The following is a 26,543-nucleotide window of genomic DNA, read 5'->3' as shown; positions in this document are numbered from 1 at the left end:
AGGATCTGTGAGATCTTTATACAGTCATTTACCTGGACAATTTAACTAGCCTTTCATACAGACCTCAGCGCATTGTTGCTACCTCTTGCATATGACAAAACTTGCCTAAAAACACAGAGATACTAATTTACATGTAAATACCACGTCCTAAGAACTTTTCTTCTTTCCTTAATCCATTTTTCTTTAAAAACTCCGTGAAAATAAAAGCTAGTTCTGTGTATTGGAAGTCTATCTTTTGCAAGAAGTACTGTTTTGCATGTGCAAGGCCCTGAAGCACAGTATCAACTGTTTTGCATTATTTAAAGTTATTTAATTTGCTGAGACCAAGAAAACAATGGCATTTTCAATTAGATTAACATGGGTAAATTTATTTTTTTTAAAAGTATCAGAAAAAACTAACCCCTTTCCCTTAATTAAAACCTCAGTTTGAACAAGAGCCAGGAGTTTGATATTCATCTCAGTCCTTGTTTCATTAGGAATTTTTGAATTTTGAGTACATCTGATTCATTTACATTAATATACTACTTTACTGCATACTGGGACTTCTTCCAAACTGCCCCCTTGTGCTTCAAAATGTAATCTCACTTTCCATTATTAAAAGACAACAGCTAGAAGCTGTTGAAATTATGAAGAAAATGTAAAAAAGACACTAAGATGAATTAAGGCAAAAATTTTTGCTTAACTCAAAAAAGTCTGAAATAAACCAGGAAGTGAAGACTGCTCAATTCATCTCTCAAAATGCTGTTTGTTTGAATGAGTAACTACTTCATGGTATTTCAGGTGTTAATCTCGCTGAATGGCTATATTATGCCTTAATTTGCAAATTGTTGAACAATTCCAAGTAACAGAGCAACAACTATGGCTTTAGAAAATCTACTGAATAGTCTGATGGAGCACTTCCACTACACCATTAGGTAGTATTTCCCTTACTCCTAAATCAAGTAAGGACCCAGACAGACACCTGAGACAGAGAGAACTAAGCAAGCTCCTGAACACATTTCAAATGTTACCTTAGAACAAAAGCTTTAAAAAAAATATTATCTAACATTCATATCTTAGACACATGCACAATCCTTTCTAAGTAGCAACTTGTTCTGGGAATTTCCACAAAGTTGCATTTTCCCATAGCCTAATCCCTAAAGATGAAGCACATTCCAAAGCAGACATGAAGAAATGATAAATCAACATTGCATGGTTGGTATGTATATATGTAGAAAGGAAAACTGAAATCAACAACGTGAAAGAATGATTTAACGCAAAAAGGTGGAAAATGCCTGCCTTTTTTCAACAGTGGTCGTGTTGGAGTCTTTTCATCCTCGTCCTCCTCTGGAAGATTTTTAAAGATACAAAATAAAAAGGTTAATTTCCTTTGTGATGTTAATGAAGACACTACTAGTGTGTATAAAAAAATTTGAAAATAAAGATGTAGAATGACATGGATTTTCATACAAAGAAAAGAACACAAATGCAGTCTACCGGACCCTGAGATCTATTTGTACCTTAAAAAAAAAAAACAAAACCAAACATCACATTGCTAACTATCAAGTCACTCCAAGCTTTTATTTAAAAAAAGGAAAGTTGGTTATTGTCATGTTAAAGTATCCTTAACAATTTGTGTCTGTCAACATGAATATAATATTCTAGTCTGAGGTGAAAAAATGTTCATAAATTTAGCAGCCTTAAAATCACACTTACTATATAGATGTGTGGCACTATTCTCAAGCTATTTTTAATGCCTGTCAAACTCATTAACAAAGAAAATCCATTGTAGGTCATTGTCTACCACCTGTTTTATTTAGAAGACTTGACATGAAAGATTTATTTTACATACTAGTAAGCTCTAAACCAAAGTACTTAAGTGATTAGATATCAATGGCTAGAAAAGCACGACACACATCTGTTCTGCAGACACAAAAATCCCTTTAGTAATTCCTTGATGAGGAAAGAGAGGAAGTGAAGAGGGAATGAGAGACAGAAAGACCAAGAACTGAAATTTCATTGCTAACTAGCAAGTTACCTCTATGTAGAGTGGGAGTTCTTTCACTAGATGATGGAGCAAAAACTATGGAAGTGTCTGTCTCAGACTTCTTGCTATAATCCACTTTGACTATGACATCCTTGGTACACGGAGATTTTTCTTGGGACGACAGTAACTCTTCTTTAAGAAAGCAAAGAAACACATTATAAACAACTTAATTGTTCCAAATAGTACCAACAGAGGTATGTGACTATATTGAGGCAGTTCACAGTTGGTTAAATCTACTGCAACTGTTATGCTATGGAAAAGAGAGGAGAAAAACATGAAAGCAGAAAACAACCACCAAAAAATCTTATATGAAATGCTACAAAATACAGAGAGGCTCCTCCTCCTAGCAGAGCTGTAATTTCCTGCTACTTCCTTCCCCGATTTTGGGTGTTGATTGCATTACCACAGAATCACAGAATCACCTAGGCTGGAAGGGACCTTTTAAGATCATCTAGTCCAACCAATGAAAAAAAAAAAACAAACAAACCAACCCCCCCCCCCCCAACACTAATCCATATTCCCAAGCACCATGTCAACTCCTCTCTTGAATACCTCCAGGGATGGGGTATAATACCACTCTTATTAATACCCATATTACCATGGGCTAAACATAAATAACACCAAGGAAGTACAACCAGGAGGGAAAAGAATTGGTGAAACATTTTGCATTTCCACTCAAAATCCAAGACGACGTGCCTTAGATAAGTCCCAGACCAAGTATGTATCACAGCCTAGTTATCTTTCCTAGGTTTGGCTTCAGTGGAGCTACTTGGTAGCTGTCAGAGTGAAAGCAAACTCACAGTCCCCAGCGGATACTAAGACTCTTCTGACACCTTGGTGTTTTATTTCCCAGTCTTCTCAGCAGCGCTGTTTTCACACTGCAGGTTCACTCCTTGCCGTTTCTCAAACTACTATGCCCTCCTGCACACAGTGCTGGGCTCTCTGCCTCTCTCCAAATCCTAACGCATTCGTGTTTCCAGTGAAGGAACAACTCTCCCCACTTCCAGGAGGATTTTTAGTAACTCATTTTCATTTAACAATTTCAGAAAGCAGTATTAAAAGGCAATTAGAACAGCTATTTACCAGATGAAACAAAATAAATCTTACCTTGGCCCTGAAGGTGAGAAATGTCCAGGCCTTCCTTTAGGCGGATTACGACTACACCATACTGAACATCAAAGGCATCACTAAACAGAAGGAACAAAAATGAAATATTTTACAACTTTTTCTTTCCCAAAGGACCAACTTTACACACCCTCTTTGAAGAAATTCCAGTGATTAAACACTGCCATCTAAAATCCCAAATCATACATTTGTGTTACAATTTCAGTTTCAATTCCACATTATCAACTGCATCAGTGAACTGAACACCACATCCTGAAAAGCAACACACGGAAAGGATATCTATTCCCTCTCCTCCCTCTCACCCCTATGCAAACCAAGATTAAATAAACGCAACGTGAACAGGCCAGTCAAGTTCTGCACAGATGATGAGAAGATATACTGGGAAATCTCCCATCAATAAAGGAATTTATTTTGAGTAGATCTCCTTGATCTGAGAACCAATATTTCTGACATCTTTCCAAAACATTTGGGTATTAAAAACACGTATGAAGTTATAACTGAGACTCAGATTAGCTATAATGTGCCTATTCTCATTATATCTGATGGGGAATGAACTCACTCCTTTGAAAAATAAAGAGGGAAAACTTCATTATTGTAGAAACAAGCAAAAACCCTGAATAAATGGCTGAATAAAAGTGGAGTAAAATGAAGGACAGTCCCCCTCCCCCCCCCCAAGATAAAAGACAGATAAAAATGAACTTAACCATAGCATACAGTTTGCATTAGCCATTGATCATCAGCCCTTTAAATATAAATACCTCATTAAAAGCCATCATAAATCAGAGAACTCCCTTCCATGTCATTTCCACAGACAGAAATTTCTCAAGAATTCACTGATTAAACACTTCTCTTTAGAAGTAGTAAAACTTGATTAGAAATATTCAAAGTATCAACATATTCTATAACAAATGCAAGGAAAGTTGAGGTTGATTTACGAAAAAAATGTTTTGTCCATTAGTGAACATTTTTAATTTATTGCTTAATTTGTTAAATCTGCACAGATTAGATGTGTTTCTATTGTGTGCTTCAGAAACTTTCAATTCTCCAGAAATACAGTTGACCTACAGTTATTAACTCTGGAGGTTTCTCTTTTGGGATGTGGAGAACCACATGACTTGTTGGGCTTGACAGATCTTCCAGCACAAGCTGTTCCAAAACAAAATAGGAAAAAACAGAAAAACCAAGAACAAACCAATGTGTTTCCTTATTTTTCACTGCATTTGGTGCTCCTCCTTTTCTCTTAAGGAACTGGGAGAGTGAGTGGGTGTGATTTTTTTTTTTTTCCCCTTTTCTAATCTTTACCTGTAATCCCCCATCCTCTCTTTCTTTTAAATGTAGAGTAAATGAGGAGCGTAAAGCATAAATTGAGTTAAACAGCACATAAGGAAAACAAAAAACCCTCAGTATAAATGCAAGTTTTCTTAAGTGTTTGTAGCAGAAGCTATTCTTCTACATTTTTCAGCCAAAACTGGTCTGCCTTTCAGTACTGTCAAATTACACTGAGATATTCTTTCCCTCCTTTTTGACTACAGTATTACAAGATACACAGCACTGACACCCAAGGTAAGTAAAATATTTCTATGAGAGCAAGGTTTAACGAAGATAGAACTTCAGATAAGCGTTGATTCATTCACTACTACACGTAATCTGTACGGAAGCAGTGTTCAAAAAAATCCTGCTTTCAATAGAAGCTATGCTTTAAATAATTCAGCAGACTGCCACATAAGACACTAGTTCCATCTCTAAAGATAGTAACTCTTAAACCTCACACCTCTAGACACAGAAGAAGTTACTATATAGAAATCTAATCTGCTTAAACTATAAAGACTTGCTTATTAATTTCCATATCAGAAAAAAATCCAAGGTATTGAAGACTGCTTGATCAGCAATATGGAAAATCTCAGTCTACCTGAAAGAGACTTCCTGCAACAAAAGTCTTCTTGACATATTACTAAACATACTGAACTAAAACATAAGAGCTGCACCTCTGCATTTTCTACTTACTGGAATAAATTGATATAGGTTTCAACATCTCTCATGTCACCTTGTCTCCAGTTTTTCTTAAATCCAACAACAAGAGTATTAGGTCTCATTCTACCCAGACCAGCAGCCTAAGAACAAAAAAATTTTTTTTAAAAACCATGTTATCAGAAAAATCAAAGAGTCTATTTTCTTAATCAGAAAACAAAGTATTTTTCAAAGTTTTAAGAAAATTTTGCAAAATGAAAATATTTCAAAGTATAAAAATACTTGATATTCAACTTCACCACTTCCATAAAAGAAAATAAAATTTAAGAGAGAGGTATACCTGCATTAAGTATTGTCCTCCATCCCTCAAGTCCTCTGCATGCACTGGTGCATAGAAAGCCTTCATCTTGTTTTTAATCAGCCATCGCTGATATTTAGCCAAATCAGTTGACAGTTCCTTCATAGCTTGCCTCCGAGGACCCTTTCAAAGTAAGGAAACAAAAAGAGGAGAGGGAACAAGAACACAAGAATTAGGAGCATAAGCAGTAATAAATTTCTCCCCCACCCTTTTTTTTTATTTCACTGCTAGAATCCAATTCAAACTTGAAGAACCTCAAAACATGCTTCCGCACTATCAAAAAACCCCAAACCAACAAAATACCAGGCATTATCAGCAGCAAAGAGCGGACCAGATTCTCTTATTTAGGAAGAGTTGCTCAAGCTCTAGCAATCTTGTTCCTACAGAGCACAATCCACTTCCCCAGCAGGTGGCACAAGCTTCTGCTTCAAAACCTAATGTACTTTTAAAAGGAAAGTGCTTTGTAATGAAACATAAACAGATATTGGATGATTTAATATGAGGCTTTATGGGAATATTTGTTTCAAGCTGTACAAGTGTGCCTCTGTGCGTACATAATCCTAATCTGAAAGCCTTTGCCACAGCAGTGTCACTTCTGCAGTTTTATGCTGCAAAGTCATCTCCTCTTTAAATACTTTCTTTATTACTTCCATCAGGAAGAATTATTGCGTTCCTCCTAGAAATCAAAATGCAGAATAGAGGACAAGGTATAGTTTAGGACACAGTAGCCCTGTTTTTGCAAAAGGACACAGACTCTGATGAAATGGTCAGAATTGGTGAACACTAAGGTAGCGTCATCCTTCTCGTAGGAAAGCAATTTTAAATAGTGATAGGATATGCTCCCAGAAAATCTCTCATCAGAATTGCTTTCTTACAAGGATGACACTACCCTATTCTTTTCAGTACAGCCCTACTTTTGAAAGACTGTGAAATTCCATCTGTGATACCTTACCTCTCTAGCACTACTCTGTTTCTGTCCTTTGCACTCACTGAAATTTTAAGTTTGTATAGATGGGAATTAAAAGAATTAAAGTTTCTGAAGACAAAACTGGCCAATACTTGCTTAAAAAAAAAAAATTACGTTCTATGGATTGCCTTAACTTGATTTGCTCTTATTTGTTCATTAGAGCAGAAGCAAGTCATATTTACTAAGTGTGGTAAATTTAAACATATTTAAGAGTAATCTTATACTTGCTAAATGTTCTTAGTGATGTGATGCAAAACATTTGGCCTTAAAATATGGAGCTAAACTACACAAGCCCAATATGCTACAACATATTTACCAATATTTATCAGAAATGCAACAGCCTCTCTGTTTCGGTACAGATCGTAGTACTACAGCCACCTTATATCACAGTTAAGACAACTCACTAAAAGTGTGATTTTGAAGAACAGTTACTTGAAACTTACTTCCCTCCCCCACCCCAAATGTCTACAAGTCTGCCATAGAAGGTACTACTTAAAGAAATAAAAGAAAGTAAGAACTGCTGAAAGTATGTCCTTGCTGAATAGCCCTCACACACATCCAATCTCCAAAAAACAGGGAAAGTTTGTAAAATTAGTGAAGCTAATCAATCTCCCTGAAAGAGGAACACTGAGAGGACATCTAGCAGTGTGCATCATTTGGAGCAACTGCTCTGTCCAGATCACGACAGAGTACAAGAGACTGAATGACACAAGGACAGAAACTGACCCAGGTTGTAATCCAATGTCCACTTTACTCCTACAAAGTCTCCTCAGCATTTTAGCATCAAATGATCAAAAGTACCAATTTTGCAATTTTTCCCCCTGTAGTATACCTAACTGGAATAGTGATGACCCGTACATGAGCAGATCCTATCAGTAAATCTTTTTACACTTCTCAATGTCTAATAATGGTGTCATTTAAAACAAACAAACAAAAAAAAGCCCCACACAAACAAGAACAACAAACAAAAAGCAAATATGTAAAAAAACCCCAAAACTCAAGGTAACTTTAAAATAAAGATAGAGTACACTTACCATATGTACATGGCCACAGATCATCAAGCCCACATTTTTGGTGAAAGCATGGACAAGGTGAAGCAAAGCTGGACGTGCATTTGGAGGACCTGTCATAATTAAGCACTGAGGTCTAGATTTGTGAATAGATGAGGAGGAAAAAAAAAATATTAGAATTCATTTCATCTGGAGTTCTGGGTTTTTTATTAACAGAAGGAAGTTTCTTCCACATATAGGCAAAAAGAACATAATTGTCACTACAGATGTAGTAGTAACCACATCTACAAGTCTATGTTAAATTAAGATCAATTTTTCCACAACTGTCAGCAAACCTATGATTGATTTGTTCCAAACTTAGTAATCCCATCAAATATGAAAATTTACACATTTAAAAAGATCAGAAACAGATTTTAGACATGACTAGGTCAGAAGGATGAAATTCTTCACCCATTGCTAAGTTGCATCCCTTTGCACTTCCTAGCTTAGATTTTTCTGTGCCCAACAGAAAAACTGTAATCACATGCTTCTGTTAAAACTACTATCACTGAGAAGGTAGAATTAAACAACTGCAAGGAAGTTATTCTAGACAACTTTCTAATCAATTTTAAAGATGAAGTATCAGGAAATTATTTTTCATATCACAACAGTCTTTTCACTTAGGAATTGGAACGCCCATTAATACTCATACTAATGCATTTGTAATTTTGTTTTACTGTCGTATTCTTTGAGGTTGGGCTGGTACCTGTCATGATTGGTTGACACATCTAATTTCAACTTTCTGTATGTATGCAACATAGACATTGTAAGTACCTATCCTGTACCTCAAGAAAATTTAATCACTTCCAAGAGGGGCTAGGAGTCAGAATTAGAGTATTTTCCCAACTGACAGGTAATATCATAGATCTTTTCTTTGAAAGAAAGGCAGCATGTAGGAGGTAACTGCTCTGTTTGAAAAGAGACAGGTCAAGAGAACCTCCATCCTTGGAAATACTCAAAACTTGACTGGAGACAGCCCTAAGCAATTTCATGTAACATCAAAGTTGGATCTAACTTTGCAGCCAGATCTACAGTGAGTATCAGTTAAGCTGGGCATTGGAGAAGACCACATGGTAAATTTGGGCATGTTCCGTTTGGAGAAGAGGAGGCTGAAGGGAGACCTCATTGCCCTCTGAACTACCTAAAAGGAGGTTGCAGAGGTGGGTGTTGGCCTCTTCTCCCAAGTGAATAATGACAGGACCAGAGGAAATGGTCTGAAGCCGCGGCAGCAGAGGATTAGATTAGATATTAGGAAGAATGACTTTACTGAGAGAGTGGTCAGGCACTGGAACAGCCTGCCCAGAGAGGTGGCGGAGTTGCCATCCCTGGAGTTATTTAAGAAACGTGTAGACATGGCACTTCAGGGCATGCTCTAGTGCCCAACATTGTTGGTTTGGGTGTGGTGTGTGGTTGTGGGTGTTTGTTTTGGTTTTGGTGTTGTGTTGTTGGGGTTTTTTGGTTTTTTTTTTTGTTGGTTGGACTCGATCTCAAAGGTCCCTTCCAACCAAGAAGATTCTGTGATTCTGTAAAGTCATGTTCAATCTATGATTCTGTTTATTTGGAGGAATTAGTTTAAGTCAGTATTTTTTGTTAAAATTTTTTGAGGTATCTTTCTTCTACAATAGCTTATTCCAGAAAAGTGGCATAAATACTATAGGATAGAAGACTGCTTCTCTGAGCAGGACCTTCCTGGGTTGCCACACTGGCAGACAACAAATCAGAAAACTGTTCTTCAGTTTTGTGAAAAACATTCGTGTAGCCTGTTTGCCAGTATTGAAGTGAAATGAGAGAATATGTGTAATGTGAAATAGCTGGTGTTGAGGACACCAACCGCAGTATGCACATCTTGGGGATTTTAGGTTGGATCAGTTTTATCCCAAGCATAGGCATTGAGTGCTCCACACTGCTAATGAGCATATCTTCCAATGCAGTTTCATCAAAGAGGACTGCAATTCACAGTTCCCGGTGCAAACCATGAGGGATCTAACAATAAGCAGGCATCATCCATAGGCTTGCTTCTAAAATGCACTCTTCATCAGAAATAAAATGCTAATCTAAGTATGTCCAGAGGGGTGAAATTCAAAGCTGTTATAACCCACAGGAGATGAACAGGCATTTAATGGAAACCACGATAGCAACATCGTGACAGTACCCTACTGAATATAGAAGTAATTTCCTATGTCTTTAATGTAAGTGTTACCTAAAGTTTTTCACATGATCTTCCACTCCTGAGAGCCGAATAGAATGCTGCAGTGCATTCAAGTAAGTCAAAGCTTGTGTTGAGGATCCCCAGTTCACATCTGTTGAAAGATTTGAAGTTCCAATATTTTATTTAAAGCTGTTCGTTGTAAAACTACATGATCACAAAATGAATGTTGAATACTAACTGAAAACACAGAAGCTTTAAGCTACATCTTGGGACATTCTACACTATACTAGTCAACAAACCCTACTGCGTAATAGGCAACTCCATTTAAAGACAACATCACTGTAGAACTTTTAGCAAACAAGTTAGAGTTTGGTATTTTACAATTTACAAGAAAGAATTGAGATTTCCCCCCCCCCCCCCCCAACGCTTCAAAGATTATGACAACTTCAAAGTCAAAAAAAAAAAAAATTTCAGGAAAAAATGCTGTGCTTGCTTATTTTAGATCACAGCAAAGGAAAAAGTAATCTCAAAACATTGCCTAACAAAGTAAAATACTTTCCATGAAGAACTGCTAGATTAAGGAGTTTCATGTCCTTATATAAGTGATAATCCAGAAGGAAAGAAAGTTCCCAGTGTCCTCTCTATTTGATAGCTACAAAGCATTTATTGTCCAAGTAGTTCATAATATTCATGGCCCATGATGTAAGGTTTTTCCCTATTTTCAATTTTAGGAACACTTTTTGGTTCAGTTCTGCTCCACCTTGCACTTATGATCATACAGTACTCTTAGAAGAAGGGAGAAAGTGTATAAACTGTTGCTCATAACTACAGGAATGGTTTACTTAAAAAACAACCATCACTCAAATCCCTTTTCAATTTGAAAACTTAAGGAAGCATCCTCTTTCACTTCCTATCAAAACATAACATGTTTTCCTAGTGCTTTTGTTGCTGCAACCGAAGCTTTTTCCATATGGACCTTTTCCTCCAATTTTCATTCAAATGTTTATGTCTAAGTACAAGGAATGCATCTTGGTAATTTGGGAGGAGTGGCAACAACAGCAGTGATTATAAAGGCATAATTACACTTCATTACAACTAAAATGCTTGAAACAGAAGTTTGAACTAGTTGGCCAAACAGGAATAAGTTATCTTTTTTTTTTTCCCTAAAGGCCATCATTTCTTCAACACCCTTCTTCCCCCCACCACAACCAAAAGAAGCCCCAATACATACCTGGTTTCTTGTAGGTGACATAAATGTAGAGTCCAAGGACTATGACATATGTTAGAAGTGCTGCCCACCAATTAATGACAAACATTACAATGCAGCACAGAATAGCTCCAACAAGAGAAATCCACATATTGTAGTATTTGAATGCAGGGCGCCAACCTAGTCAAAATATAATTCAGAGAAAAGTGGGGGGGAAATTAATTAATCACCACTCCAATAGAAGGCAGGCGCTATTCCTCTTTTCCTTCCCTAGTGTTCTGCATCACATTTTCATGTGAATGTGTGACAGTTTCACTAATGTACAAAATAACGACTTCAGCACATTTACGCTTTCAATTTTCCAACACGTTTCAAATGAATTTGCAGTTTTCTTACATAGATACATAAATATTCCTAATTTTGCCCTATAAAAGCACATCTCAAAAGGGAAGTTTGAAGGTGCTTGTGCCAGTATGTCTATTGAATCAGGCTACAGGACCTTTAGCAATAGCTTACCTGAGAATTCATTTTTGCTTTCAAAGGTAGCATAACATGAATCATAAGCTCATGACCTGCTCTCTCACATACCACTAACTGTTTCTAGTTGCATATTTTTACTATTTGGCCAGAAATTTTCACCACATGAAAAGCAAAACGACACATACACCCAAGCAGAACTAGGATATGTCAAAATATTGGACAGTCAATGTTTCACATCCTTATTTACAATCATAGAATGGTTAGAGTTGGAAGGGACCTTAAAGATCACCTAGTTCTGACCACCCTGCCATGGGCAGGGACACCTCCCACTAGACCAGGTTGCTCAAAGCCCCATCCAGCCTGGTCTTGAACACTTCCAGGGATGGGGCATCCACAACTTCTCTGGGCAACCTGTTCCAGGGTCTCACCACCCTTTACCACACTAAAGAATTTCTTCCTAATTTTTAATTTAAATTACCCTCTTTCAGTTTAAGACTGTTACCCCTCCATCCTATCACTACACCCCCTGATAAAGAGTCCCTCTCCACCTTTCCTTTAGGCACCCTTTAGGTACTGGAAGGCTGCAATAAAGTCTCCCTGGAGCCTTCTTTTCTCTAGAATGATCAATGCCAACTCTCTCAGCCTGTCTTCATAGGAAAGGTGCTACAGCCCTCTAGTCATTTTCATGCCTGTCCTCTGGACTTGCTCCAACAGCTCCATATCCTTCTTATGTTGGGGGCCCCAGAGCTGGACACAGTACTCCAGGTGGTACACCACAATGGAGCAGAGGAGCAGAATCACCTCCCTTGACGTGTTAGCTTTCCTAACCTGATCCCTGGCTGCTTGGACAATTTCTCTGTATTCCTCCCAGGCTACTTGTCCTTGCTTCCATCCTCTGTAGGCTTTCTTTGTGAGTTTGAGTTTCTCCAGAAGCTCCTTGTTCATCCATGCAGGCCTCCTGGCATTTTTGCCCGACTTCCTCTTAGTTGGGAAGCATCTCTCATGAGCTGGAAGAGGTGATCCTTGAATATTGCTTTCTTGGGCCTCCCTTCCCCCCAAGGCTTTATCCCATGGTACTCTACCAAGCAGATCCCTCAAGAGGCCAAAGTCTGCTCTCCTGAAGTCCTGAAGGTAGTGAGCTTGCTGCGTGCCCTCCTCACTGCCCTAAGGATCATGAACTCCACCATCTCAAGGTCACTACAGCCAAGGCTGCCCTTGAGCTTCACATTCCCCACCAGCCCCTCCTTGTTGCCAAAAACAAGGTCCAGCATAGCACCTCGCCTCATTGGCTCTTCTATCACTTGGAGAAGGAATTTATCATCAACACAGTCCAGAAACCTCCTGGATTGCTTATGCCCTGGTGTGTCGTCCCTCCAGCAGGCAGCAGGGTGGTTGAAGTACACCATGAAGACTAGGGCTTATGAATGTGAGGCTGCTCCTATCTGTCTATGGAGGGCCTTATCTGCTCCATCATCCTGGTCAGGTGGCCTGTAGCAGACCCCTACTGTAACATCATCTGTCCCTACCCTCCCTTTAATCCTGACCCATAAGCTCTCGGTCAGCTCCGCATCCATCCCCACATGGACCTCCATGCGCTCCAGCTGGTCACTGACACAGAGGGCAACACCCCCTCCTTGTCTCCCCTTCCTGTCCTTCCTGAAAAGCCTGTATCCTTCCATTCCAACACTCCAGTCATATGAGTCATCACATCATGTCTCTGTGATGCCAGTAATATCACAGCCCCGCAGACACGTGCACATCTCTAACTCCTCTTGTTTGTTCCCCATGCTACATGCGTTGGAATAGAAGCATTTAAGTTGGTCCCCCGATGAAGCTGACTTACTGGAGCGGCTAGTATTCCTTTCTGCTGCACTCCAGGTGCTCTCCTGTTGACTTGCGACCCTTCTTCAGGCTCTACGCATCTATTACTGGTACTGACATCGTACTGGTAGGAGTGGGATGGATTGAGGTTCCCCTCCCCTAGCAACTCTAGTTTGTCACAAGTTTATCCAAAATCAGGTAAATACACACACACATCCTGACTAACACACCCAAGATTAAACAGTGTATTAGACATAGAACTGTTGTGTAAATGATTATGCACACACTCTGGCAGAATAATGGTTATCTACCAGTTCAGCCACATTAGAAGCTGTTAAAGGCCATTATTTCAGTACAAATGCATAGTGAACTGCGTATGATCTACATTCGTTTTGCAAGTACTGGGTTTTGGCTTATTCATATAATCTAACTAGCCTCCCACACCAAAGGCTGTAAAAATGTGGCAATGCCACCTGCAATTCCAGTTTCTTTTGGACTGAAAGGATAAACATTAACAGAGAAATCCAAAGGCAGCAAAAGGGTTGTTTCTTGATCACCAGATAGTGAATTAGCAAGAAAGGTTTCTTCAAGAGTTTCTGAATAAACATTGAATTATCTTGTGTTCCATGACAAAATTAGTAGCTCCCAAGTTCTACTGGATCAGTCAGTCCTCAAAATTTCAGAAGACCTAAGCACACACCACGTTACACCCGTAATTCAGATGCACTATGACAGACAAATAGATATTTAGTAACTAAATTAAACATCAATTTATATTAACACCTTTTAAATTGTATTTATGCGTAAAGAAATTGCAGGCTAAACTCTCACCCCCAAAATGTAGTTCCTACCTGGAGATTTTGCAAGAGAAGCATGGAATACAGAGAAGTTAATCAAGGCATATGAGGCCAAGAAGAAGTTAGAAATAATTGGAGCAATGACGTTCAGTTCAGCTGTAAAATAAAAAACAGAGAAGGATGTTATGAAAGATATCACCCAATGGCTTTGTAAATTCCAGATAAAAAAAAGTATGCTACAACCAACTCATTTTCTAATAAACTCTGAGGAGAAACAGTTTGTCCATTCTATTCAACAGACAGAGCTATTATCTTAATAGTCTTTTATTTACTAAGCTACCTTTAAGAGTCAGGAAGTGTAACCTTCAGTTTTAAAAATATAAATGTTTTTCCACGCTATCAAGTGTTGAAGGACAGCTTCTTTTGAAGCACTATGTACTTTCTCAAAATAATTCACTGAGAAAATTTCTTTCCCACCATGGCTGGATCAAACACCAGTGCACCAATACCATGGGTTCAGAAGAATGCCAGAAACAGCAGACAGAGCATTACTACATCTGCCGTATGTATAGCTCAGTTCTCAAACAACTATGAACAAGGCACTAGTAAGTTTAAGAGACCATCAACTATGGTGAGTAACAATAGCAGACAAAGTTAGTGTGAGCAATATGACAAACATGTTCATCTGCCTGCATTTAAAATGAAAAGTTGCATTAATAGTACTAGTATAGTGCATTACTATAGAACAATACTATCACAACAGTGATGGTACACTCTTTAGTGAAAGAGATGGAAGAACCTTTCCTTGAGGCAGCATGGTGAAACACATATATATGTGCACTCTCACCACCAAAAAATGTGATCAAAATGCAGGATGTTCCATGTTAGTCTGCAAGTTTCTACTTGTAATCAAGCTTCCAGTCAGCATGCTGCAGTAGGGACATCATGTGTATACCTGTGCTTTAAGCAGACTTGTGGGGGGAAGTTTGAAAGAGCAAACTGGGAAAAGTAGTTTAAAAGCACTGGTACAGGACTCATGGATGGACAGAGCACAATTAGTTTGCCATCTACATAGAACATGCGTAATTCTACCTAGACTACCTTTAGTCAAAGTAGCATCAGCACTCTACTGTTTGTAACTTAACAGAAAAACACACTTTTAAGTATTGTTCATGCAAGCTTGCCATTTACTGAAGTTGTTTGTAATTATTAAAAATCTGAAATAAACTTTCATATTTACAAGATAGAAAATCTCTGTACGTCAAGCAAAAGATGTATTTTTATTGATTGATATTATCTAACCTGCAGTTATTAAGAAAAGTGCAGCATGGATATTGTTCAATTCAAATTTATTGCATTTCTAGATAGAGGTCTATCTAGAAGACAGGAAAAAGTAACCCTCAAAATAAACAGATTTAAAATTCTGGCTTAGAAGCAAGCTGTGCATTAGACCTCTAGGTCATCAAGTCATGATATGAATAGAATGCTTCATAAAGGACAAAAGGATGTGGAGATTTATTATAATCTCAAACTAACCAATTAGTATGAATCCAAGAGCAATTAAAAATGTTAGAAGATATCCTCTCAGTGGTTCATTGTTCTTCCCATAGCCTTTAGCAAACATCTGAAATGCAGGATAAATGTTGTCCTTGCACAAAGCCTAAGAAAAAATAAAATTCAAGAGTCAGCATGCATTTTGATCAGAATATTTTCTTACTAATGCTTACAAACGCTTTATTCCACTGGGTATTATCTTCCAGAAAGAAGGTGGTTTACAGCCACCATGTAATAACTCTATTTTCAATTATCTTTGCATCTTGACATCTTGCATTTCCAACATTCTATCCTTCAGTAATTTCTATCTGTAAGAACGCGCTTTGCTCTTCTGTAAGTAATTGACTATTTTACTTTACTGGTGTTTTACAAACACAAAGAGTCTTTTCTTTAGAGACAATGTTTCCTCAGAAAGTGGAAAATTTGCCCAATGTATACAATAGTTCTCTGTATCAATATTTGTGTTCCTATTCTGCAACAAAACCCCTTCTATGTTTGACTCCATACTGAACTTTTGGGAAAGAAGGTCATTAAAGGACACTGAAGTTTTACCCAATTGAAGAGAACTTGTAAGACAAAGAATGAGATTAAACGGTTAAAGAGAAGGTAAAGTAAAATGCATCCAGGAATACAAAAAAAAAAATCAATTTAAATGATTCATGCGAGAACTGGTACACAATTATTTTGATAAAGTATTCTCTAAGTACTAAGATTTCACAGCTGCAGGTTCTACTTTATGCTGTCTCCTTCTATGATCACTTTGAGAAGAGAATTAATCTGTTATCTTTGTATGTACTCCACGGTTATGTACAACAAAAATCATCTAAAGGAGTTTGTAGATTCCTATAATGTTAGCTATACCATAACTCATCTCTAAACTAACAGAAATACAGAGCTCTGGAACCAATTACAGTCTAGCTACGTTCAGCAACAGTAACACAGTGTTTTCCTATTCTAAGCAACAGGCCAATATTAGATCAATCAAGTAGTATGAATCATGATGGCAATGGGTCAGAGTTCCCTTCCGAAAATTCTGGTTCAAAAGTTAATTGAAATTATTCTTTAAAAGATTATGGTTTGCTTCCATACTTACCTGGAAGATCTTAGGTGCACTCACAAGAGACGCTAATGCAGAAGACAGGGTGGCTGAAAAAATACCTGCAGAAATCAATGGTGCAAATCCCGATACCATGCTCATTACCTGAAAGCAAAATTTTTTTTTTTTTTAAAAGAATATGAAAAAGTGTACTATACAAATGGATGGCAACATTAACTATACAAACAGAGAAATAAAATACTATGTAGCTTCCACTTCACAGCTGTTTGAATATCATGCATTCATACCAATGAATGAACTAGGAACAGATCACGGGATATAAAAGGATGCTAATTTCAGCATACCACAAGGTGGATTTTCACACCGTATGTATTGCAACGATATAGTTCTCAGGTCATAGAATCCTAGAATCATTTTGGCTGGAAGAGACCCTTAAGATCATGAAGTCCAACTGTTAACCTAGCACTTCCAAGTTATCACTAAACCACATCCCTTGGCACTACACCTTTAAACACCTCCAGGGGTGGTGACTCAACCACTTCCCTGGGCAGCCTGTTCCAGTACTTGACAACCCTTTGGGTGAGGAATTTTTTCCTAATATCCAATCTAAACCTGCCCTGCTGCAACTTGAGGCAATTTCCTCTTGTCCTATCACGTGTAACCTGGGACCTGGCCCTTGGCCTACTACTAAAGACTGAGGTAAAGAAAGCCTGAAGTACCTCAGCTTGTTTAAAGCAAACTTACTAGGTAGGACATGCTCTCAGAAACAATGTAGAGATGACTGATGAAGCTTATTCATATTCCTAGGGCTAAACTGATAATAAAATTTAGCGGTTTTCTTCAGATCAGATTGACAAAGACTGCTGGGTCTCTCAGGTCAGTCATGTGAATCTCTATGCTACATCAGGTTCATTGGTCAGTTCAACCAGTTCATTTTAGTACACATGCATCAGCTTCTTGCAATTTACTTCTTACAACCTACTCAGATTTTACATTCCCTCTCTAGGTTCTGTTCATTGCTTCCATTTATTTACATTATCTTTTTTTTTTTTAATTTTACATCTGTTCTATAAATTTGAGAGAATCAGAGTAAGATTGATGCAGATGTTTGTCCATTTTAAAAGCTAGTAAGTTACCACTTAAGTTACTAACATAAGAGATATTAAGAAGGCACTTCTAAGCTAGGGGGACAAAAGGGGGAAACAGTTCCACCAGAACCAGTATGCCATGGTGTTGAACACCCCTTCCTCCCAATCCCCAAACACACGCATTACAATCCAAACCTCATGACCACAAAATCAAGGAGTTCACCTGTTCACTAAAATTTTCATCCTTGAAAGAACAGAAAGAACTGGAAGGACAGATACCTAGTAAGAATCGCCCTGTTACCACTGGCGTGGTGAGAGATACATGGTTGCTGCTGATAAGGGACCTATTATGTTTGCTTGGCATTTACTGTTTAGACAGTTTATTAAATTTCAAACATTCGGTACAATGAAATATCCTATTTTGACTACAGTTTCACTTCTTTGGTCCAGCCACTGTGGAGCAAGAAAAAAAAAACTCCACACAAAACCAAGCAGCAGCTTCTTTAAAGTTCGATTTTTAAAATTAATATGGACAAAGCATTGTTCAACTCCCCCTTCCTCTAACTTTTTACAAATGTTTTGCATCAGCCTTCCTTTGTAGTAGGAATGTTTTAGCAGAACTTTCACACTGTTCCTGGAATGGAGCTTCATGCTACTTTATGTTTTTATCCAAAGTTGGCCAAATTCTGCATTCAAACTACCCAAAGCCGTAACTTATTCTAGGGAAGTTCCAGGCTGAAGCTACAGAGCCCGAAACAAGTTTCTGAAGTTACTCTTCTACCAGGTGACAGCCTGGGCACAGAAATGTCACTGACACTGGGCAAAGAAATGAGTGAAGCCTCCTGCAAGGACCTACAATTCATTTGCATTGACTACAACAGAAACTAAAGATGGTCTTTCTATACGAGTCTGACAGACTGTCTCACCAACTGATCATGCTTTAAGTTTCTTACCATCATCTAAGTTTTCCACAGGTAAATCATACTACAAGTCAACCATTTGCTGCCCCAAACGCGTTCAAAACCTGAGCTGCCTAAGCACTAACTTCAGATCAATTCTTTGCCAGAATGCAGAACTGAATGCAGCACAAAGTGTACCAAAGTGATAAAGTCATCAGACTGGGCCCACAAATTAACTAGCACTTTCAACATCAGAACCTTTCATGCTTACAAGCTGCAAGACAAATATGACAATCTTTTAGGGATTCATTTACATTTGTGAAGTATTTGTTCTCATTTATTTAACCCATAGAAAGAAGTTATGTGCTTCTATGAAGAGTATGATAGGTACACAAGCTTAGAGCCCTTCCCCCTCGCTGTGACTTGCATAAAAAACCTCTCTCCTTACAGCTACCAATCAGACCAAGTTGAGGGCAGTTTAGTTAGAACATTGACAACAGTTTATCTCTAGGTAGGCAGCCTCTCATGCAAACGATTTTCTTCTGACATCTTGTGAGAAGACAGAATCAGACTCTTCTCAGAGATTCACAGAAAATGCTGTGAGGACAAGAGGAAAAAAAAAAAAAAAACAGCAAGGGGAAGTCCAACTGGGTATTAGAAAAACAAAATTCCACAGAGAAAGGGGCTAAGCATTGCAGCAGGTTGCCCAGAGATGCTGTGCAGTCTCCATGACGAAGTTTTCAAAACCCCAACAAAAAGGGGGGCAGAAAGGGCACTGCATTCTCTATGAAGCCCCTGGCCTTGAAAGTGACTTTTCCTATTGGGAACACATTACTTTTTCCACAAAGAGAAGCAAGAATAATCTGGGAGCTACAAGTACTCTTCAGACCAAATGGTAAGAAACTAGATCATCACTGACTAACTTAACAAAATTACAAGCAACATTTACAGTAAGGAACCTTATCAAAGTTAGGACTTAAAGAAAAATATAGTCAGAGGAAATGAGTTCTATACTATTCTCAGCTGTACACTTGATGACATTGAGCCCTTTTGAGCTTAAACAAATGGAGGAAAGTCATCAGATTTTTAATTATTTTATTATTATTTATAATTATTTTATAATTATTCCCACAAGAGTGATTCTGAACTGCTTCCAAATAAGACTTTCTCTAAACCAGAAAAAAGTAACACCACACAATATTCAAATTATTCCACTATAAAAACATATTTTACTCTAATAGAGTGGTCTGCACTGCAACATTATCACAGCATGTACAAAATCAGCTTTCTAGCCAGACTTGCAGGTAAGGCTGTCACCCTAACATTCAAGTAGTTCATGTAGGAGTATGTGTACTCCTCAAACTTATCAAAACCCACAAGCCAGACACCTTTTTCATTAGTGAATTTCAGCTTAATCTCTAGCCAACTTCTTCCATGGCTATTAGAAAAATTTAGGGCAAAGATGGACTACCACAAAGCAATTTTAAGTCAATCAGCAATAAGTATGTTTTCCTTGTTTTCTTCAAACTCCTATGAATAGTTCATGGACATCCAATTACCTGTGAAGTTAAGACTATGAATTACCCCATGACTTCTAGAAGATTTTTAAATTCAGTAACATTAGGTTTTATGAAAATTCACAAAATTCTTACCATTAAAGAGAATACTGTGACAAATATGTAAAACATTCTTAGAAAGTTAATTCTCAGATGCTAAAAAAATTAAGGAACAAGTTATTGACATAGGCTACCTGTAATTACTATGCATCACTACTGAACAATGAGTACTTCTGTCCATATCACTGAGTGAGGATATTCAGTTATCTAAAGAGAGAAAGTTGCAGTCCCACCACCTAAACTAACCAGTTTACTCAGAAAACGAGTAAATATTTATACCACCTGTATATAGACATCCAAATGTTTTTAGCATAGTTACATTTTTATTCTACATACTATCTAGACTGTAACACTTAACTCCTCCAGATAAATCTTGCATTTATGGAGACAGGCATATTTAGCCTATGATTTTTCTGATTATGCAACTCAAAAAAAGAGCAAACACAAAAGCCAATAAAGAGATTTAGGAGAAAGTTTTATACCTGGAAATTGTTCATCAGCCCATAGGGACACCCTGTCTGACAGGAAGAGAAATCATAGTTTAATTTGCAAGCTGCAGTAGTGCAATTTGTCAGCTCGGTGACGATGGTGTTATTAATGTTTCCTGTGGCATCTCGAACAACACAGGAACCTAGAGTGGACACAATCACAAAAAGAAAAGAAAGGCATTAACAGACTGAGTCTGAACTTAAGTACATGTGTCAAGCTCAATCATCTTTTCACACAAGTGTATTCTCATAGAGCACCATTAAAATATGGCATTTACACTTTTAACACATTTTAGTATTAAGCATATTTTTACTATGAAGAACAAATACAAACAAGCAAACTAACTGCTCTCTTCCCTGAGATATCTCCAGTATTTGAATACTGTCTAGTAAGTCTAGTAAGAAAAGGGAAGTTTTAGCACAGAGGAAAACAATGTCAATGGACTTGCAAAAGTTTAGCAGCACAATTTTAGCTCAACATACTATTTCTTCGAATCATGAGCTTCCATGTTGAGCCTTTAATTGAAATTACTTTTATGCACCATGGCTTGATTTTATAGTTTCCCTTTTTTGTCAGTTTTCCTAGATGAATGCATTTTTGTAGTGTAGGTATAGATGTACATAGACAGGTGTGCATAGTATTGCATTTACTTCTTTTCCAGTCAATATGGCTCAGGCATTCAAAACAAAAAAGTAGTTTGTCAAGAAAGCCTGTTGCAAAACAAACCCACACAGTCCCATTCCTACCACATTTTTTATCATTTTTTTCATTTAAACAGCTGTCTTCAATTCACCTATGATTATTTGTAGTTTCACTGGTCAAGAAAATGCTGAAGACACAGTATTTCAGCCCTTAGGTACTAAGAAAAGTACTTTAAAAAAAATAAAAGAGTACTAAAAAGCCTGCAAGCCTTGTCCTTCAAGGTTTTTTGTCTCATAAAGAACAAAAACTAGAGCAGACTAAGAATTACTTAACATTCTGTGATTTAATAGTTGAGGTAGTCAAAATTGTTTGGACATCCAGGAACAAGAATTAGATAAGGAGTGAGGAAGAGAATAGGTAAGTCTGCAGAGCAGTAGCCAGTAGAATTCCTTTAATTTGGTCTTTTAGGAACTTGAATGACAAGGAGGTCCTGGGAACAGAACCACGTGACTACTGAGGACCTAAATTACTTGCTCAATAAGGAGGGTACATATGTGCTGCAAGCTTAAGTTTCTCCAATAACAATCCCTGTTATCTATGTAATCTTCTCCCATTGGTAAAATGAACTCCTAAATACCTATACTGTATTTAGATTGCTTCTGAGCCTTTAGAACTTGATTAACAGCCCACAGTAACACCTAGTCCTGGTAGGTGGGTATTACTAATCCTTCCACTTTTCACATTTATTTTTCAGTTACTTATTTAGCCCAATTTCAGGAAGAATTTCCTATATTGATCACCTGTCTTAAGCTTTTCTTGTGGGTATGTGGAGGGGCTGATTTTTGTTGTTGTTCTGTTTTAAATGGGTTTAAAAGCCCTGTATGAGAAGAAGTTTCTTCTCTTCCACTATGCAGGTATTTGCTACAGCCATTCAAGCATATGTAATGGATATGACAATATACTTAACTAGTTGAACCATTTGTAGATAACATTTTGTTGGTAATACATTGCAGTGGCAGACCCATTCCGTTCAGCGAATTAAACAGCTACAGTGCACTATCACAGCCCTCTTCCTCATTCCCTTTTTCATAATTCACATCCCACTGGCTGGCAGGTCATTCACACATGGAGTCAAAGTATGACAGAAAGGGACAATGGCACTATGAACAAACTTAATGCGAGACTTACTATGAGAGAATGCAGAACAGAAGCCAGCTGGACAGGCTCCATTCTCAGCAGAGGATACTTAGATATAACTAAGAGTCCAGACGTTTTGTTTAATCCTCATTCAGAAAAGTTTTATTTATTTATAAGACTCTGGCAATTTTCCCTAAGAACCTCTAGGTGGCCTTTCCTGTAAAAGCAGGATTTCACCTTTTCATAGGCATTTATAAGCATGTTCCTGCCAAAGTCAAATGAAGTTTTGCCACACTATAAGCCTGGGAAGGTTAACAGACCATCTGTACAAAATTATCTCCTAAGTACATGCAACCAGGAAGAATTCCAGAGATACTACCCTGAATCCTTCAGACTGCAGATGAGAGTACTTAAAATTTCTCCAGTGCTAGATGCAGCTACAGTTAGGCTCTCACTGATAATTTTTAGTTCCCTGTGTCTTAACCCTACTCAGAATTTTGGGGTTTTTTTATTAGAGCTTCCCTTATTTTTAGAGCAATAAATGTTGCTCTTTGAAACACATCTTTCAAGAATTCTGATACAAAAGCTGCTTATGGAATCTTCATCCTGCCCCCTCCAAATCTGAATTAGTCTCTTGCTAAAATATGAAACTGCACACTTTCTCCTCAAAGCTGTTATCTTTTTGGAACAGGCTACCTAGCTCTAGCAGTAGGACTAGCAATTTTCCTCTTCTAAGCTTTCTCTACACAGTTTCTTAACCCTCCTACTTACTACTGAGCATGCAAATACTAAGCTAAATTCAGAACATCATCTTCCCTGGACATCACTACTCAGTGACATTTACTAGCCCCTTCAACGTTTTAATGACTTGCTTATCACTACTCTGGAAATCAGTGCGGAAAGGAACAGAAGTACATTTATTTGTCCAGTTCCTGATCCAATGCCTAAAAGCAAAGCTGAACTTCACTCATGTCATAATTTCTGACTTCTGCAATAGCACTGGCCTTTTCCAACTAGGAGAATTCCAAGTGTAAGTTATAGGAGGCAACTAAGGCAGGACATATCTGATGCATTGAACAATTTCATGTTCAGTTGGTTTTGCCAACTGTTCCTTTCACAATATGAAAAATGAGGTTTTTCATGTTTGAAAGATGATCAAAGTATTCCATTAACAAATAAATATTAATAAGCTTTTTTTATCTCACATGGGTTCAAGTTCTAAAGTATTCAAATTCAGTAGCAGAGGTCTATGCAGTCAATCTAATTAGGACGCAAGTGTAGGTCATTATGCTGCATAAAGCACAATCACTTCAGAGCAACTATCTGGCAGAGCTACAGTACAGTTAGCCAACAGAGGCAGACTAGCAAGATTGGTATCTTTGGAAAGGAAGTATCATTAGTGCTAAGATCAATGGTACTCTTATAAATGAGAGTTTCACTCAAAAGGCAGCACAGGTAAGATAAGGCAAGGTCTTTCACAGTAAGAAAACTGATCACTGCTGCCAGAAACTAATTTATGTGACACGAATGAAAACATCTCCAATCATAGACAAAAAATACATGAGATACAATTACAATCTTATGCTCTTAAGGTTACTAGAATAGAATCATTTTATGGGTGGGAAAAACCTGGTTGACCACTGGTGCTCTAGAGTAAAATTGATAAGAGCGCATCAAACCCCAAGGCACCTTCTAAAGAGAATTTCAAACCACTGTGGGGTGACAAAAACCAGGAAGAGAGACTGATCTGAGTCTTGTATTACCTCTACAATTGTTTCTCCTCTTTCCACATGAAAATAAAACTACAGAAAATGCTTCTGAACATGACAACACTTCTGCGAACGGGCTGGCCAGATGAAGGTACTACTCACTCTCCTCCCTCTACTGGGGAATTACTGCTCATGCACTCCCACCAAAGAGCTGTTTGATCATCCCACAGTTTGCTTCAGGGAAGTAGCTGACTACCATCATCTTCAAACCAATACAGGTGTTTGTACAGCAAAAATTTTCTGAAAACACACTTTTCTAATCCAGGGATTATGTCGCTACTAAATTATAAACCTTTTAACATAAGTAACTGCAACAAATGAGGAAATATCCATATGAAGTCTTTTGTCATCTTCAGTCTGAAGCAGTCAGTATCTTAGAAAATTATCATGAATTTTAGGAAATTATGAAACCAGCTGAAAATTGAACCTCCAACAACAAAAATTAGAAACCTCTGGCTATTACTTCCTCATGCATGAATGTCAGTTATATAATGACTTTACATAATGAATTACATAAAGTGTATCAAAACACACCCTCAGAACAAATGTGAAAGGATAAAGTTAAAAACATTCTCTATTTACCTACAGATACTGCAATTCCTGCGTAAACCAATGTAGTAATTAAGATGGCCAACAACGTTCCTTTAGGTATGGCTGACTGAGGATCCTGAAAGAAAAATGTCAGTGGACAGTGATGACAGACATAAATGTACACTCAATGTTTGTGAACAAGATTTGCTAATTCACTACTCACCGCAAGATCACCTGAGATATTTGCACCGGCAAGTATGCCAGTTGCAGCAGGGAAGAAAATAGCAAACACAGAAAAGAAAGTTTCCTCATCTCGGAAATCTGGTCCAAAATTCTCCATAAATATTTCAGCTGTAGAAAAAGATTTAAGTCTATCAATACTCATATAGAAGCTACAGTATTAGCCCAGTCCAGCCATTATTAGCTCTGTCAAAAAGCTGAAAGTCACAGCTCTACAGCCTTCTTAAAAATTAAGCATAGAACATTTAAGTCCTAATTCAAAATTTTGACTCAAAATAAAAGTCAACATAGTAAACTTAAATAGCCTTTAAAACCAGAAAAAGCACTTACAGTATCATCCAGCTTTTTAAAATTTATTGTAATCCATATTACACAGGCAGGACCAAGTTCTGGCCCAATACCTTTAAGGAATAAAACGGCAGAAGTTTGAAAGAATCAGCAAAAAAGTCTCTATAGTTAATAGGACCATAAGCTATTTAGATGTTTAAATTCTGACAGCATGTCTCCTCTTTGCAAAAATATTGTTACAATACTAACTGTTCCAACATACCTTTATAACCAAAGAAACCTTTAGGCTTCTTGCTATCCAAAGGAATAAATGTTCCTATGACAAAGTCTCCAATAGCAAGTACGAGGATCACCAGTAGGACTATCTGCGCCTGAAACATAATAATTGCAGTCAGACAGAAGAACTTGTTCTTTTTCACAGTTTCAAGCTTCAATGTTATGTTCCAAAATGTCAATATTTACTTTATTCCAAATTCACCTTAGTCTACTCAGTTTGTTTTCCACAAATAAATAAGGCAAGCTGGAGAGAACATGTACCAGCATTTTTAATAAAGAGTTATGAATCATTTTTAAGTTTAACACCCATTCAAAAGAGAATTTGTTATTACAATACCCCTCAAAGTTATACTTCTAAAAACAACATACTTGTTGAGGGAACTATTTTCTCTATAAGCCTTCCAGAAGGAATGGATTTGAGTAGACTGAAGAAATTCACAAGAGAAGTGCTAAGTGCACACAAATGCTAGGAGTATTGCCTTATTAACCATGATCATAATACTTTGCCTTATACTTTCGTATGTGGTATTTACTTTACTAAGAACTGTATTGCATCAGGCATCAAATAGATTTTGTCTGTTATTTTATGCAACAGACTATTTTGTTACATTCTCATGTTCTTAACTATTACGAAATCAAATTGCAGGCTACCACAACTACTTGTTAGTTTCTAGTCTTCTTGAGACTTCATTACAACCTCGATTTTTATCCACTGCTCAATAAAACCATTATAAATCCCACACTTGGAACAAGAAGTACTTTAAACCATCCAACGTGTAAGAAGTGTAAAGATAAATCTAGGCATTGAAGAGATGGCTCAAGTTTTACATTTAGATAAGCAAACACACTGGCCTGTTACCTTTCGTGTCTTTTGATTCCTTACAAAGGTATATGCCAGTGGCTCTGAGGAAGCTATTTGTAGTTTTACGTTTTTTTTCAGGCCTAGGATCAGAACTTAATATGCAACAGCACTGTGGCATTGGTCATTGTTACAAAACAAAGTTTTCAGC

At 37.5% G+C, this 26,543-nt stretch overlaps 1 protein-coding gene across 1 annotated transcript in view; it reads right to left on the bottom strand.

Annotated features, from left to right (window-relative positions):
- SLC12A2 (solute carrier family 12 member 2) overlaps positions 1–26,543 on the bottom strand; it is a 68,061-nt gene that overhangs the window by 9,071 nt on the left and 32,447 nt on the right. Inside the window, exons 7-21 of the mRNA XM_074166842.1 lie at positions 25,520–25,628; positions 24,953–25,080; positions 24,781–24,865; positions 20,644–20,792; positions 16,595–16,702; positions 15,484–15,607; positions 14,002–14,103; positions 10,874–11,029; positions 9,694–9,793; positions 7,479–7,590; positions 5,460–5,600; positions 5,156–5,262; positions 3,134–3,213; positions 2,018–2,158; positions 1,279–1,326 (exon numbers count right to left, since the gene is read on the bottom strand). Of these exons, the coding sequence (XP_074022943.1) occupies positions 1,279–1,326; positions 2,018–2,158; positions 3,134–3,213; positions 5,156–5,262; positions 5,460–5,600; positions 7,479–7,590; positions 9,694–9,793; positions 10,874–11,029; positions 14,002–14,103; positions 15,484–15,607; positions 16,595–16,702; positions 20,644–20,792; positions 24,781–24,865; positions 24,953–25,080; positions 25,520–25,628 (1,690 nt within the window). The remainder of the gene's footprint in view (positions 1–1,278; positions 1,327–2,017; positions 2,159–3,133; positions 3,214–5,155; positions 5,263–5,459; positions 5,601–7,478; positions 7,591–9,693; positions 9,794–10,873; positions 11,030–14,001; positions 14,104–15,483; positions 15,608–16,594; positions 16,703–20,643; positions 20,793–24,780; positions 24,866–24,952; positions 25,081–25,519; positions 25,629–26,543) is intronic.

The sequence above is a fragment of the Numenius arquata genome, chromosome Z, assembly GCF_964106895.1.
Source record: "Numenius arquata chromosome Z, bNumArq3.hap1.1, whole genome shotgun sequence".
NCBI lineage: Eukaryota > Metazoa > Chordata > Aves > Charadriiformes > Scolopacidae > Numenius > Numenius arquata.
This window is presented reverse-complemented; position numbering and strand designations above follow the sequence as displayed.